This window comes from Ammospiza nelsoni, chromosome Z (genome assembly GCF_027579445.1).
Source record: "Ammospiza nelsoni isolate bAmmNel1 chromosome Z, bAmmNel1.pri, whole genome shotgun sequence".
NCBI lineage: Eukaryota > Metazoa > Chordata > Aves > Passeriformes > Passerellidae > Ammospiza > Ammospiza nelsoni.
In genome coordinates this window covers 86,032,595-86,047,497 of record NC_080669.1, presented here as the reverse complement: position 1 = coordinate 86,047,497, position 14,903 = coordinate 86,032,595, and the positions used below count along the sequence as shown (strand labels likewise).

At 48.2% G+C, this 14,903-nt stretch overlaps 1 protein-coding gene across 1 annotated transcript in view; it reads right to left on the bottom strand.

The window, feature by feature from the left end:
* Positions 1-3,962: 3,962 nt before the first annotated feature.
* ARK2C (arkadia (RNF111) C-terminal like ring finger ubiquitin ligase 2C) overlaps positions 3,963-14,903 on the bottom strand; it is a 51,305-nt gene continuing 40,364 nt past the window's right edge. The window contains exons 3-8 of the mRNA XM_059492789.1: positions 13,082-13,207; positions 8,949-9,078; positions 7,839-7,943; positions 7,239-7,334; positions 6,017-6,123; positions 3,963-4,909 (exon numbers count right to left, since the gene is read on the bottom strand). Coding sequence (XP_059348772.1) covers positions 4,792-4,909; positions 6,017-6,123; positions 7,239-7,334; positions 7,839-7,943; positions 8,949-9,078; positions 13,082-13,207 — 682 coding nt within the window. The 3' untranslated portion in view covers positions 3,963-4,791. The remainder of the gene's footprint in view (positions 4,910-6,016; positions 6,124-7,238; positions 7,335-7,838; positions 7,944-8,948; positions 9,079-13,081; positions 13,208-14,903) is intronic.

Sequence of the window (14,903 nt, the reverse complement as noted above, 5' to 3'; positions counted from 1 at the left end):
GGTGTCTTCTGCGTGGCACAGGTTTATAGTTAGCAATGCGGTTTGTTTTATTAGTTATAAATAAAGTACAAAAAGTCCACCAAAAGTGAATCTAAGCATTTACACCATTTCTAATGTCTTTCCATTTCTTCAATGCACTATTGCTTTAATATTAATAATAAATATTTTTCTAGCTTTCTTCTATAAAATAGTCTATGTAGCAAAATGTTGCACAGCACAACAGAACAGCAGTAGGAATACAAAAATGTGGGTGATCCTTTCACCTGCCCGGGTCATTAAAGGAGAGGGGGTTTTGTTTTACTCGCTCCTTGTTTTTCTTATCCCTCTTACAGTGACTTTGTGGGGGAGGACAGCCAACCCCCCAGTCCCCACACAGCTCAAAATCACAGCTCCAGGCTACAGGGGAGGAGTGTTACAGAGCAGCAAGGTAAAAAACACAGACAGGTTTAAAACCTGGGGTAAGGCAAAGTCAACAAAGCAGCGCAGCACCCTGAAGGGACAGAGAGAAAAGAATTAAGGTACTGTGATTTTGTGCCTTTCTAACCCAACTGAGAATTTCATCTAGAGCCTTTTTGTGGGGAGGATGGCTACTGGCTGAGCACATGCATCAAACCCCACTTCTGCCTGTACACAGCTAAATGTCTGCACTGACCGAGCATGGTTATGGCTTAAAGCTTAAAATGTTATCAGAGGTTCTCTAACCTTCTGGCAAAGCTGGAACTTGTGATACTCAGGAGACTTTGGGGAAAGGGCAATGCATTGCAAGAGTGGTGCAGCCATGGCAGGATGGGGATGCTTGGCCATGTCATTTTGGGCCTGACCCCCTTCTTGGGGGCAGGAGGGCTCTGGAGTGGGTCCCAACTGTACACTGGATTAAAAAGCTCCAAATTGAGGCTCCCTCCTGTACAGGAGGGGTGAAGCCAACTGGTCAAGACCAGTGTTAAGTGCTTCTGCCCCCTGCATGTGTCAGAGCTGGGTTACAGCCAGTGCCCATGGCAGGCACTGCAAGGAGATGGCAAATGGATCCCGTGTCCATCCCAACCACTCTCAGCTAGACGTGGTGTCACAGGATCACAGAATTGCTTGGGCTGGAAGGGACCCTAAAGCTCATCTCATTCCACCCCCTGCCATGGGCAGGGACAGCTTCCACTATCCCAGGTTGCTCCAAGTCCCATCCAACCTGGGCATGGATGCTTCCAGGTATGGGGCAGCCACAGCTTCTCTGGAAAACCAGTGCCAGGGCCTTCCTAGCCTCTGAGTAAGGAAGCCAACCCCTAAAAACTGCACTGAAACCCTCAGTTCTGTTGCCTCCAAGCTTAAGTTCACCCTATTGCCTCCTTCACCCCAGCTGGGTGCACACACAGAGGGTGAAAAGAGCCAAACCAAGCACTGATAGACGCCAAAAATTACAGAGCCACCAAACCTGGGCTTTTGACACAATCTTGCACTAAAGGCATGCATTGCCCCTTGCAGTGGGGGCCTGCTGGGTGTTATTGCAGGGTCACACAAGCAGCAGCAGCAGCAGCAGCAGCAGCATCACCAGAGGCATCAGGGACAGGGCAGTACCAAGAAACAACCAAAATGTTTTGGTTTATGCAGAGCGTCATTAACCGCCTTCAGTGCGCAAGGACGCAAGTGAAAGGATCACCAGAGTTTGATTATGAGTGCAAATAATATTCATATATATGTGCTAAACACAGTCACTATATTGCAGTTTTCCACTATGTCACAGCATACAGAATCAAAGGTTTGCATTTTTATGGAATGTATCCAAGGTAACAGCACCACAGTAATACAGTTTGTAATCACACACCCTGATTTTTTTCTCTTTTTTTTTTTTTACTGTTTTTGACAAGATAAGCATTACCCCCCACATCCCCTGTTTAATTTTATTTTAAGTACCGATGCATGCAAAGCATTCCATTCCCAGAAACAATGCAAAAATGAGGTAATAGGAGTAATAAAAAAAATTAGTAGTAATTTCTAAATAAATAAATTATAATTAAAAATGCAAAAAAAACCTATAAAAATAATTAAATTAGAACCCACAATATCTACAAGTTAGTCATAAATTATGATTGTTAAATATAAGGCATTTAAACTCACAAAACCCTGTAAACTATCGATGTTTTGTTTCTAGATTTTTTTGTTGTTGTTGTTGATGTTTGTTTTGTTTTGTTTTGTTTTGAAACTCACAATCCTAACTCGCAACCTAGTTGTACAAATTATTTAAACGCAAAGGAACCTGACACACTGATACAACTCCAGACACTGTAAATTCGCACGCACCTTGGGATCAGTCACTCACACGAGACCATAGGAGTTTGGTGCTTTTCTTCATCAAAGGTTTGCTTGGTTTTTTGTTTGTTTGGTTTGGTTTTTTTTTTCAGTTTGATCAATTTTTTTTATTCTTTTTTTTAAAAACTGTGCTTGTTTATTAGGCAAATAGTAACACTTTTTCATAGGCTTTAAAAGAAAACACAGGGTCCAGAAGTGTTCCTCATTCCCTCCCCACCCAGTGGGCGTGTCAATCCCCCTGTTGCTCTCCCTGCTTCTCCCCCACATGTCACACCCGGGCAGACCAAACCTGTGCAGAGTATTTTACCACCAAAACCTTGCTTTGCTTGTCATGGTATTAGTATTATTAGTATTATTTGTAATGCTGCTTCAATGCTGGTGGAGCAAGACCCATAGGTATCCATGGGCCACCCCCTGACCCATGGACATCAGGGCTGGGACCACCACATTGCCCAAGAAGCCGTCACTTGTGCTGGGTGGCAAATGTGCCATCAAGTCATGGGATGGCTTGGGAGGGACCTCAAAGCTCATCTTGTTCCAAACAACCCACTGTGGGCAGGGACGCCTTCCACTAGGCCAGGTCACTCCAGACAACATCCTGCCTGGCCTTTAGCACTTCCAGGGTTCTCTGGACAACCTGTGCCAGGGCTTCCCCACCCTCACCAAGCCAAGAACTTCTGCCTTATACATCTTCCCTATATGTCACCATTTGTCTCCTTCCTCTCTCTCCCACCTGCTTTGGCACGCAATGAGAGGCTCCTGCACCCTCACATGGGGCTTCCCTTCTTCTCTCTCCTCTCTCACTGGGGGAAAAAGTAAATCTCTGTGTGCCTCTGAGGTTGGCGTTTTCCAGTTACAGCTCATGAGAATCTTGCAGTTTCTCAGATGAGAGTTTATGACTGAATTTACCTGGGAGAGCATTTCTCTCCAGTGAAACATATGCTCAGGGGAGACAGAAATCATTCCCACCACACCAACATTTTCAATAGATTATGTTTCTAATTCCCCTGCTGCCTCTCTGCAGGTCTTTTCTCCCTTGGTATGAAAGAAAAAAAAAAAAAAAAAGAAACAAAAAGAAAATGACAGGTTTTGGTTATGAATGTCAGTTTTCCCGAGGGTTTTCCGCCCGATCCCTGCAGTTGGCGTACTGAGTTCTTTTTTTTTTTTTTTTTTGTTTAGGGGGAGCATGGATTGCAACAGCTCACTCCTTTGGGTATTACCTCTTAATTCTGTTTTGAGTGTTAATGTGATTAAGTTTCTTTTTAACAGCCACTGATTACTCCGTGTGGGTACGGCCTGAAACGTGCACGCCAGCCCGCAAGTGCGCGGGTGCACGGGCTTTGGGGCAGGTCACGGCTCCCAAAAGTGGCAGCCCCACCTGCACCTGCCTTCCCCTCCCACGACCAAGAGTTCATGGTCTCAGCAGTGTCTTGTGAGCTTCGAGTTCTCTTCTGTCCCCTTATCAAGAGATGCTTTGGCAATGGGAGGAGAGTCAATGTTTTGCACCTCTCGGTGCCTTTGTCACGCCCCAAAGAACAGTGGAAGGCGCCGGCTTCCGTAACCATCACTTTGGAGCAGTGCTGGCAAAGCCAACACGCCACACAGCTCACAGAAGAAAGCATCACGGACAATTGCAATCATGTAGACAGAACTTCCTTGGATTTTGATATGACAAGCTACTTTGTTAAAATACAGAAAGCAAAGAAACAGCATCTACTCAAATACTCTGCCGCTACAGAAAGTGTCCAGCACCAGCAGACAAGCAGGAACGAAGCTTTTCCCTATTGCTTCGTTCATTTTATCCCCAATTTTTATTTTTATTAAGCTTCTCTAAATTTGCAACACACTGTAAATGCAAGGGAAAGAAGCACACGCGGCTGAGGCAAAGAGCACAAACCCTTCTGACTGTAAACAGGATTTTGCATTTTCTCTTCTTTCCCCCACCCCAAGGATGGGGATGTTTGACCTCTTTATTTCCCCCTCTGCAATGTATTAATCAGGCACCAAAATAAGGAATCTATGAAAAAATATTTGGTGCAAATTAGGTAACAGCAACATGTCCACCACAAGATGAGTAGGGCATCAAACACAACATTTCTTAAGCTAACATGCTCCAGCTGCCATCCATAGAAATAGCTAAAGGACCCCTAACATGTTTCTACATATTTGAGAGGTATATATACAATCCCCATGAAAAGCAGGATTGACAGGCCGGACTAACCACAACTAGTTCCTTCATAATCAACACTAAAATCTTCTGCAGCACGGGGTCTCTGAGCTCCGGGAATGCCAGCTCCCTTTCACTGGGCCTGTATCCTGCGTATATGTGCAACATCTCCTACTGCTAGATATTGTATCACCTCCTCCTTCTCCTCCCTACCGTGCCTGCAGACTTCCCCTCTCAATCAAATGGCTCAGAAGGCAAAAAATTTCGCTGCAAGGGTGTATGGCCATACGACCTGGTAAGGAAAATGGTGTGTCCAGCCAGTCTTTTCAACTGTCCGAGCCGAGCTGTGTTTCAATGTCCACCCTGCAGATTGGGCACTTCTTGCTGGTGGCCAGCCACTGGTCCACGCACACTTGGTGAAAGAGATGCATGCAGGGCAACCGCCTGCAGAGAGAAAAACACCACTGTTAGGGTGGAGGAGGTCCAAGGGAGCAAAAAGAGATGAAAAACAGCATCTGGGGCTGCTTGGAACATTGGAAACATTCCTGGGGTGACACCATTGCCACCAAGGTCCAGCAGCCTTTCCCAGCCATGCCAGTTCACACAGGGCACTGGGCTGGAGATAGTGTCCTCCTTGGGCTTATTAGAAACCCCCACACCATCCTGAACTGAGTTGCTCCAGTTATTAATTGTTCTGGCTGCTAATTTTTAACCTTTCAGGAGCAAGGTTATACTCCAAAGCCTCTTAGCTCTTCATGGTTGTGTCACATTAGCAGTCAGGTGGGCCCACACTGTTCCTGCATGTGTGTCCCCAGGGAACCTGGTCACATTTCACCTACATCGCTACTGCCATCATCATGTGTCACCCCTGTGATACAGGGAAACCTTGAACCACAAGAACCAACAGCAAAACGATCAGGGCTTTTCTTGAGAATTTAAGGATGAGAAGAGAAGTAGTACTTCTCACCTGCAGTCCCTTCAGCCATTATAGTTCAGCCCCTTGCAATTTCTTGTCCCCATCCTGTGTCTCAAGCAGAGACTGGACCCAGTGAGCAGCCTGGGATGTATGTTAGAGAGAACTGGAGTTCTGTTGGCTGGGGATGATTCTCTGTGACCATGTGGGCAAAGTAATCCTACTCATTCTACAATAAAGCAGCTGTGTCTTGGACACAAGCCCAGCTCTCCTGGACTTCTCACCAACACTGCTTTTTATCATACTTTGGTCATCTGTCAGGCTCAGGTGTTGATGACCCCAAGCTGCAGATGGTTGTCAGAGATCAGTCTAACCTACCCTTCTCTGACACTTTGCCACCTGGCCAGCTGGCACAGCCTGGAAGCAGATGATCCAAACCCAGGGAACACTATAAAAACCTGGCCCCGTGCTGCAGCAAGGCTCCTCCTGCCATATCAATGTCCATCTGCAAAGCATTTGGGTTCCCAGACCCCACAACAGCCCAGGTGAATTTCCCAGGACAAGAACAGAGACATTAATCCAAATAAACACAACTCAGATGGCACTGAGAATCAGAGGAGGGGATGGAAGGATCTCACCTGACGTCCTCTCCATCTTCAAGCATGGACAGACAGATTGTGCATTTCTCGTCCGTATCTGACTCCTCGCCATCGTCTTGCTCAGCTTTGCCTTCCTGTGGTCTTCTCTGCAGCAAGATTATAAAGACATTTGGTTAGACCTTGCCCTTCTAATGCTCTCTCAAGCCTGGGCAGTTGCAGGAAGATAAATAATGAGATCTCCATCTATCAGCCAGATCCTCCAGCTCGGGGAAGCCAGCCCAGCCAAAACAGCCAGCAAGATGCGTGTGGCACCAGCATGCTGCAGGCTGGCATGTCTCCTCTGAGGCTGGTGGCAGTGAGGCTGGTGGCAGTGCCCCAAGGAGCAGCCTGTCCTCTGCTGCCCTAATACAGCCCCCCACCACTTCCTTGCAGTGGGGACGGCCCCATGGTCTCCTTTGCTGGAGGCTTCTCCTTGGGGAGACCCCAAATCTCATGGTGCCACCACTGCCAGGAAGGGCAGCCACTGTGCCCCCACGCCAGCTCGGCCACTGGCCCAGTCCCATGCTGCACCACAGGGCTGTGTTTAGCCTGTCAGCTGCCCCTTTTTCTCTTCCCCCACACATCCATTGCTATTCAGATCCTTTTCCTGGGCTCACTGGAGATGTAATGAGAGACAAGTGCAGCAGGAGTTACCTCACTTCCAACCTGGGCAATGCGACATCCCTACCCTCCAGCCAGGAATGACCGACACCAGGAACGACGACCCAGACAAGCATTCTTCCCAATTTCTACTGAGCACAACCCAAAAATGTGCCCATTTCCTCATGGGTGGGGAGGTCAGCTTCAACAGAGGAGACACCCTTGGTGAAGCCAGGGGAGAAGAAGGCTCCCTGGGACACAGAGCCCTCACGGGGCAGCGCCGCTGGCATGCAGAACGGGGCGGGTTTGCATGCACCAAGCCCCCTTGGTGGTGTGCACTTTCTTACCAGGTGCAGACAGGGGGAAAATTGCACCCGCTGGGTGGTGGGAGAAGGTTGAGACCCTTTTGAAAATTTGGCCCGCAGCTTCCTAGCCTAGAAGTGAGAAACAGGCAGCTGAGCTATGCCACCGCTCCCGCCCCCGGGAGCCCCGCCAGAAATTACAGCACCCCTGCTGCAGTGGGACTGTGACCCACCAAAGTCCTTCCTGCTGCCTGCTCGTGCCCACAGCCCCTGGCTGAGTGAGAGGGGCTGGCAGCCGTGCTGTGCTCTGGGGCACTCACCTTCTTGTACTTGTGGGGGAAGGTGAATCTCTCGATGGTGTTCTGGACGGCGCCCCGGCTCACGCTGCCCAGCCTGTCCTCCAGCTGCAGCAGCTCCTGCAGCACAGGAACATCAGGAAAGTGCCATCCCCACTGCTCCCACCACACAGCCATACCTGCTGGCAACTGAGGGTCCCTCCTGTCCTCTGCTCAGTGGGAATGGCCATCAACCCCAAATCAACCATGCTGTAATGATGGATCTGATCCCTGGCACTTGGGGTAATAACTAAGAGGTAGAGGCAAAGAGCTGGATATCCAATATTTCACAAATTAGGGTGGGATTTGAGCTTCATCTGACAGCTGGGAAACAAAGCCCCATAGATCTGGAGCACTTTGTTCATAAATGAAAGGAGCCAGAACCAACCCAAGCCAGACCCAGGCACGTTGGAGTAAACCATCTTTAACCAAACTCAACTCCATCACTTCCCAGCTATTACTAAAATTGATGAAAGGCTCAACGCAACTGCCACACCACAAAAAACTGTCTTACAGCTCTATAGCAGAGCTTGCATAAATTCACAGCCCTTTAAAAATGAATAATTCCAGTCCCCAGATACGTACTTCATAGCTCTCCCGCACAGCGGATGTGTGCCTGCTTGGGTTCAGTCCCTGAAGAGCAAGCAGCTGAAGCTGAGGGTAAGGGTAATTTCTGATTTCATGAACAACCTGAAAAAAGTGAGGGAGAAAAATAAAGCCACCTGTATACTTGCCTACAGAAAACCCTTGTGTGCCCTGATGTAAATCTAATGCTTGAAAAATTCAAATTGAAAGAGTAGATTGACATTTTCACCAATTTAAGCCTATTGATAACAAAAAAATGAGGTTTTATTGAATACATTTCCTAGAAATGATATCTAAGAACGTGCAACTCCTTCAAAATAAACTGTTATAATAATTCCTATATCATCCACAGCATTGTAGTTCCAAACCCCCAACATGGATTAGATTACAATGAAATTTTATTTCATTTAAATGGGTGGATTTCTGTTCATTCAAGCTTTGATTGGGTTTTTTTTAAGGCTTGCTTTAGTACACAGGTGTCAGGGTCTGACACAGCATAAGGGAAAATTGTCCTCATGGGATTTCTGGGGGTGTTTTAAGGATTAGCAGTGCTTGGCTTGACTTAGCTCCAAATACAACACCCTGCTAAGAGAAGGGGTAGAAAATTACCCCAGTCAGCCTGTCTTCTCATCAATCCCACTTCCACCTGTGCAAGAGGTCATGAAAACCTTTACAGGTGGCATCAGAGCTGACGTAGAGAACAACGATTGATGAGGGATGGTCCTGGGGGCTGACACCAGGGAAGGCAGTCACCCACTGCCAGTCCTTCAGCACACAAAAAGTCCTGGGAGATCACAGTTTCTTCCAGTGTTAATTATATTATTAATATTAACTGCTGAGTCTCTCACATCCTGCCCATGTTTTGCAGACCAGCTTGTGAACGTGGTGCTGCAAGCAATGGACCGAATCCTTCCAGAACAGCTGAAGCTTTTCTTTTCTTTCTCTAAGCCAGTGCAGTGATGCAACATTATCCTTTCAGACACTCCCTCCCACGGCCGGAGATAAGTGGGATTTGCAGGAGACAGGTGATAGAAAGATAGCAGCCTTTATTTTGACTGCTTTCTGGCAGACAATGCATAAAACATTTCTCAGTAAGAGTGTTTCACTTACCACCTGGGTTGAGGATGTGCTTCTGGGGAAGTGGTGCACCCGAGGAGTGGCCAGGTAATGCTGATAGGGCTGGGGCACCGGCCGGACCTGGAACTGGGCGTGGGTCAGCCCCGCGTCCACGCTGAGGTCCCTGTGGGCACCAGGAGGGACACGTGGTTGTGAGTGCCTGGCTGTGCTCCAGGGGACTGCAGCACACCAGACCCCACTCTGGGAAATCTCCCTGCTGAGCTCTGGGCTGCTCCTCAGACTGGAGAGGTGGTACAGCTTGGCTTGACAGGGAGCTTCCTCTGTTTTGGGGAGTCATGGAGTGAGGGGTTGTTTCTATGCCCTCCCTGTGGGCACCAGGAGGGACATGTGGCTCTGAGTGCCTGCTTGTGCTCCAGGGGACTGCAGCAACCAGACCCCACTCAGGGAAACCTCCCTGCTGAGCCCTGGGCTGCTCCTCAGCCTGGCATGGCTTGGCTTGGAAGGGAGTTTCCTCCGGTTTGGGGAGTCACCCACCAGGCCACCATGAAGGAGTAAGGGGTTTTTTCTGTGCCAGGTAGCATTTGAGCGATTTGGGGTCAAGAGTCGTGCAGATGCACCCTGCTAATTTCAGAGCAAGAGCATTTTGGTGGCTCAAAAGGATACCCAGGCTCAGCAACTCAACCTGTCAGACCAGGATCTTCCAGTGCTGCAAACTATTACAGTTTGCCTTGAATGTTTTGCAGGAATGCAGTTAATTACTCAAGGGACTCAAAAATTGTGGCTTTAGAAGCTTCTGGTAGCTTTTAGAAGCTGGATGGGCACTGTCTGTGAGGTTTTTGGTGTGCCTGTGCTCTCCTTAGAGTCCAGCCCAGATCATGGCAGGACTTGGGGAGTCAAAGGACACTGTGCCTTTCCTGAATCCAGCCTCAGGGTAGGGAGGCTTTGAGGTGTGAGGGTGGGCAGGCTCTGGCCCAGGGTGCCCAGAGCAGCTGTGGCTGTCCCTGGATCCCTGACAGTGCCCCAGGCCAGGCTGGATGGGGCTGGGAGCAGCCTGGGATAGTGGAAGATGTCCCTGCCCATGGCAGGGGGTGGAACAAGATGATCTTTGCAGTATTGTCCAACCCAAACCATTCTGGAATTCTATGATTCTATGAACTCCAGAACCATGATTTTTGCAAAAAAAAATTTTAAGGTTTTAAGAAATGGAAATGAAAAGCCCCTGGATGAGGCAGCTGGAGGAGAGGATGAAACAAAACTAGAGGGCAAACACCAATGGAGCAAGACATCCCTGGTGGCCCTGCTTGCCTGAACACAGCCTGGCCCAGGCGAGCAGAGATGCAGCTCAGCTTGGTGAATCTGAGTACTGTCATCCTCCACAAAGCTAACCCAACTGAATCCCTGGACTTGTCATAGACAAATGCCATCAAACATCACAGCTCTGCTCAACCCAACACACAAACTACAACCCCACCACTACCACACCATGCAGCATTTCCATCTCTAATCCAATTAGCTGATCCCCATTCTCTCCAGCCTGAGAGTCTCTTGGCAAACGAGTGCTTTGAACATCATTCACTTTATCATCATTTCAAAATCCGTTGCGCTAATAACAACTGTCTTCATATTTCCCAAAGAAAAGCTAATTAAAGGGTGGCTTCCCATTTCAGGCCTCCAACTTCTCCTCCCCTTCACAGTGGACAGCAGCAGTGGGTACCACACCTCCTTGGGAGCAGCCCAGATGTGTCCTCCAGCAGCTGTGAAACTGCTTGCACCAACCAGAGGATGGGGAACTGAAGGGACAGTAGATGCAGAAACCCTTCATCCAGAACAGCCTGTGCACCAGGCAGCAGCAGCAATGCTCTAGAACTCCCTAGTACCCAGACCAAGCTGAATGCAATGAAATCAAGGACTGAGAACATCTCTCAAAGGTGAATGGTCATTATTAAACTGCACAGGTAACTGCAGTAACAGGACTGCTGAACTCTTTGTGCATCTAGAGACTTAAAATCAGATCTTGAGGTTTCTGAGGTGATGCTTTGGGTCTACAGATGTGTCCAAAGAAGAACATGGCACGTAACAGTGTTTTCCCAGGGTTTGGAGCTGAAGAAGCAGAGCACACTTGCTGAAGGGGAATGGAACTAACCATCACTTTCTAGCCCATGGTACAGAAACAAGTGTACAGCATCCTGGTGCTCAGGTGCAAGGTCCAAGAGCTGTGATGCTTGTGGTAAATGGGTTGCCAACAAACAGCCAAGGAGTGAAGGACAAAACACCAGATAAAACAGGTAGGATGGTCATCACTGCATATGTGTGCAGCTTTAAGGAACCAAATGGGAGTTAGTTTATTCTTCACCAGAAGATTTTATTTGGAGTTGGTCTGTCTGATACAGCCTCAGATCTTTTCTCCATCCCCGCTTGCACCTCCTGTGGCAGCACCCACCACCAGCAGCCTCTGAGAAAACACTGCTGCTGCTGCTCATCCAGGGGTAACACATTAGAGGGGAGCTTTTGTATTTGTCTCTGGACAAAACTCTTTGTGTGCCCCAAGGGAAAGTGAGTCACCCAAACATATGCTCCCCGTGTATGGCTCCTGTCACCCCCACTCCCTGGGTTTCATAAGGCTATGGAGCAACAGAGGGGAGGAAAGGAGGGAAGGGGGAAGGCACGTAGTGATGCTTTATCAGATACTTCTAATGATCATAATTAAGCACTCTGAGCTGAAAGAGAGGCAGAAAGAATTGCTCTATCCAGATGGTACATGAACTGCTTTGCAAACCAATCCGAAAAATGTCATCCCGACCACATTCAGCCCACAGGAGTGCCAATAATGGGAACACCTGAGAAGAAAATTGCAGAAGGATGTGGTCATATTTTAGATTGTGTATTATGCACTGAAGGGGGGAAAAAAGCAACAACCCTAGGTTAAAAGGACTTTTCATTTGCAGAGTGGAGTGCTCAGATGTTAGGAAATGCCATCATTAAGACTTCCTGTGCCATTTTATTCCAGTCCTCTTGTGAAAACACATTGCGATTGACTTTAATTACAAGTTCACATGCTATTTTTTCCATTCAGTGCACAGAATGGACTTTGCTCAGCTTACAAGCAGCTACTCAGAAGAATGTTTTTATTTTCTTATTCTTTTGACCAGGTTACCATACTTTATTAACTGTTCAAGGGCTCTCAACCTGCTCTGAAAATGAAATGAACTTGCAAAGCTTTTCCAGGGTATTAAACACTGCAATTGGAGAATGATGAACAAATCTCCATTCATACCACCCTGCATGGCAGGGTAGTAAGGTGCTCCCTAATTTGGACCACAGAAACTATTATGGCCACTGGGTTTTGAGTGCCTGAAGGACAGCAAAGGGTCTAGTTCAGGCAGACAGTGGTGTACAGGAAAGAAACAGCCTCTGTGCCCTACAGCACAAAGAGCAACTTGGGAGAATTAATGCTTGGCTTCACTATTAATCTGTAGGTGAAAAGTTACAAGCAACAACAATGGAGTGTGCCTAAAGGGGGGCAATGGAGCTGGGGAAGGGAATGGAGCACAAATCTAATGAAGAGCAACTCAGGGAGCTGGAATGGGGCTCAGCCTGGAGAAAAGGAAGCTCAGGGGGGACCTTGTGGCTCTGCACAACTCCCTGACAAGAGGGGACAGCTGGCAGGGAACAGGATCTGCTCCCAGGGTAAAAGGGACAGGAGGAGAGGGAATTGCCTCAAGTTCTGCCAGTGGAAGTTTAGATTGCCTGTTAGGGAAAATCTCTTCATCCAAGGAGCTGTCCAGCCCTGGCACTGCTGCCCAGGGCAATGCTGGAGTCCCCACTCCTGGAGGGATTTAAAATCCATATTGATGTGGCACTTGAGGACATGGGTCAGTGGTGGACTTGGCTGTGCTGAGGAATGGTTGGTCTTCACAGTCTTAGAAAGCTTTTCCAACCTAAATGATCCAATGATTTGTTTATACAGGAGGCTTTCGCTTTCACACTCTCACAGACCTGTCAGAGATGAGTTTTCCCATTGCACTCTCTCCACACCATAACCACTGAGCTGGCTCCTTAGCTATCGCCAACACCACGATCCCTGGTAGCATTCCCCAAAACCCGCAGCCTTCCCAGGACTTTTTAAACACCTCATTGGGTGCAGCAGTGAAATGGGGATCACTCACCAGTCCGTGCCCTCTGCCAGATACCTGGGCTGGGGGCCTATGGGTTGTGGAGTCTGCAGTTGGTGGCTGAAGTCGAAGCTGGGGTGTAGGCGGTGAGGCTGGACAGATATGCGCTCTTGGGCCCGCCTGCGGGAGGAGAGCAGCAACAGGCAGGGTCAGGCACACCTGGGCACTGCAGTTCCTGCCAGGCACCCACGGGCAGCCCCCAAAGGCTGGGCTTGTGGACAGGTGTCCAAAGCCAAGCACTCCAGGCAGGTGTAAGTGGAAGGGGAACCCAGGGCTGTTGTTCCCTCACGGCCATCACAGAGCAATCCACTCTCAGGCCCTGTGGCACCCACATATGCTCAGTTTGCAGGAGATGCTATTTGCTGGCAATGTGCAGAGAAGGAAGGGAAGCCAAAAAACTTCTCAGCAGCTCTGTGCAGTTTGCACTATTTCCTTTTCTGCTGCAGTCAGCCCCATAAACAACACACAAAGTAAAACGTGCCCCTGCTCCAGCTGTGATCCATCATCATAAAGAAGCTGCAGGTTGTCTCGTCTCCTGTGCAGTCCATAAACTCCTGGGGAACCTCATTCATAACCAGATTACTCAAGAGTGACTGAAAGCAGAATTTACCCTCACTGGCCTTTGCCAACATTTCTTTGGATGATGGACAGGCCAGGCTGGGTTCCAGGTCCTTCTCCCTCTGCTCTGCTGCCATTGCAGGCAGGGAAAAGAAAGTGCTAGAAAATACAGCAAGGTTTTTCTAGGGATTTGAGTCTCATGATTATTGCTTGTTTGAACTACTCAGGGGAAGAGCGTGTGCTGCTGGATCAGTGTCCACATTTGGCAAGAGACAGGGAGGATGCACAAGCAGGATTTGCATTACAGACAGGCTCCTACCCTTTGCTTGCTGACCAGTAGAACCATCAGAAAGAAAGTCTTCAGGAAAAAAACTAGGGCAAATGGAGCAGGGGAGACTGCCAGGTAAATAACTTTTCATGCAGCCTCAGTTCAGAGCTTCACTCTCAAAGGCATAACTCATATTCCCATTACTGGGACCTCCTGCCCCACGCCTGTAAGGGTTCTGATATCCTGCTCCACTGCAGCTTTCAGACACAAGCACTGGGACTGGGCAAGAGGTTCCTGCCTTCTTCTACACTACAGCCCACTTGCAAATACAACACTGACAGCATTTACCAAAGCAGGTTCTGCATGGAATTGTGTTCTGTGCTTTTGTTTGAATTCAGCTTATGACTAAGAGATAAACACTTGTATCATCAATTTCTCAGCCTGGAACATACTTGCTACCCAATTATTAGCTAATCATTAAATCCACCTAAAATCCAGTTTATGCATAACAAAACGATGATGAGAAGAACACACAATTTTCAGACAGAAAGGACATGAAAAGAAAGGGTTTTCTATCCATAGCATTCTTTCCAAATGAAGCATCATTGCAAAGTCTCATCCTCTGATTCTTGATCCATGGGTACAACCCACAAATAGCTTCCATATGTTTCCAAAAAAAATCACTCCTCTCTCGAGAAACACAATCAAGACAAGGCCAGGCATCCATTTCCATCTCTGCTGAGTTACAGCAATTCTCTCTGTGTTTATCAGCTCAGTGTGGATTTAGGATGCTCTCTGTGACAGAGTGTGCTGCAGGTCAGTGGCATCATTCCCTCACAGAGACAGAAACCCTGAGCAGCCCTGAGCAGCACGACCTCCATGTGTATGACCTGATGAGGCAGGTGGGCATGCACGGGTTTGAAACAGCAGCTGTGAGGATGCAGCTCACGCACGCAGAGACTGGAAAGGCCCCCAGCAACACCACCGTGA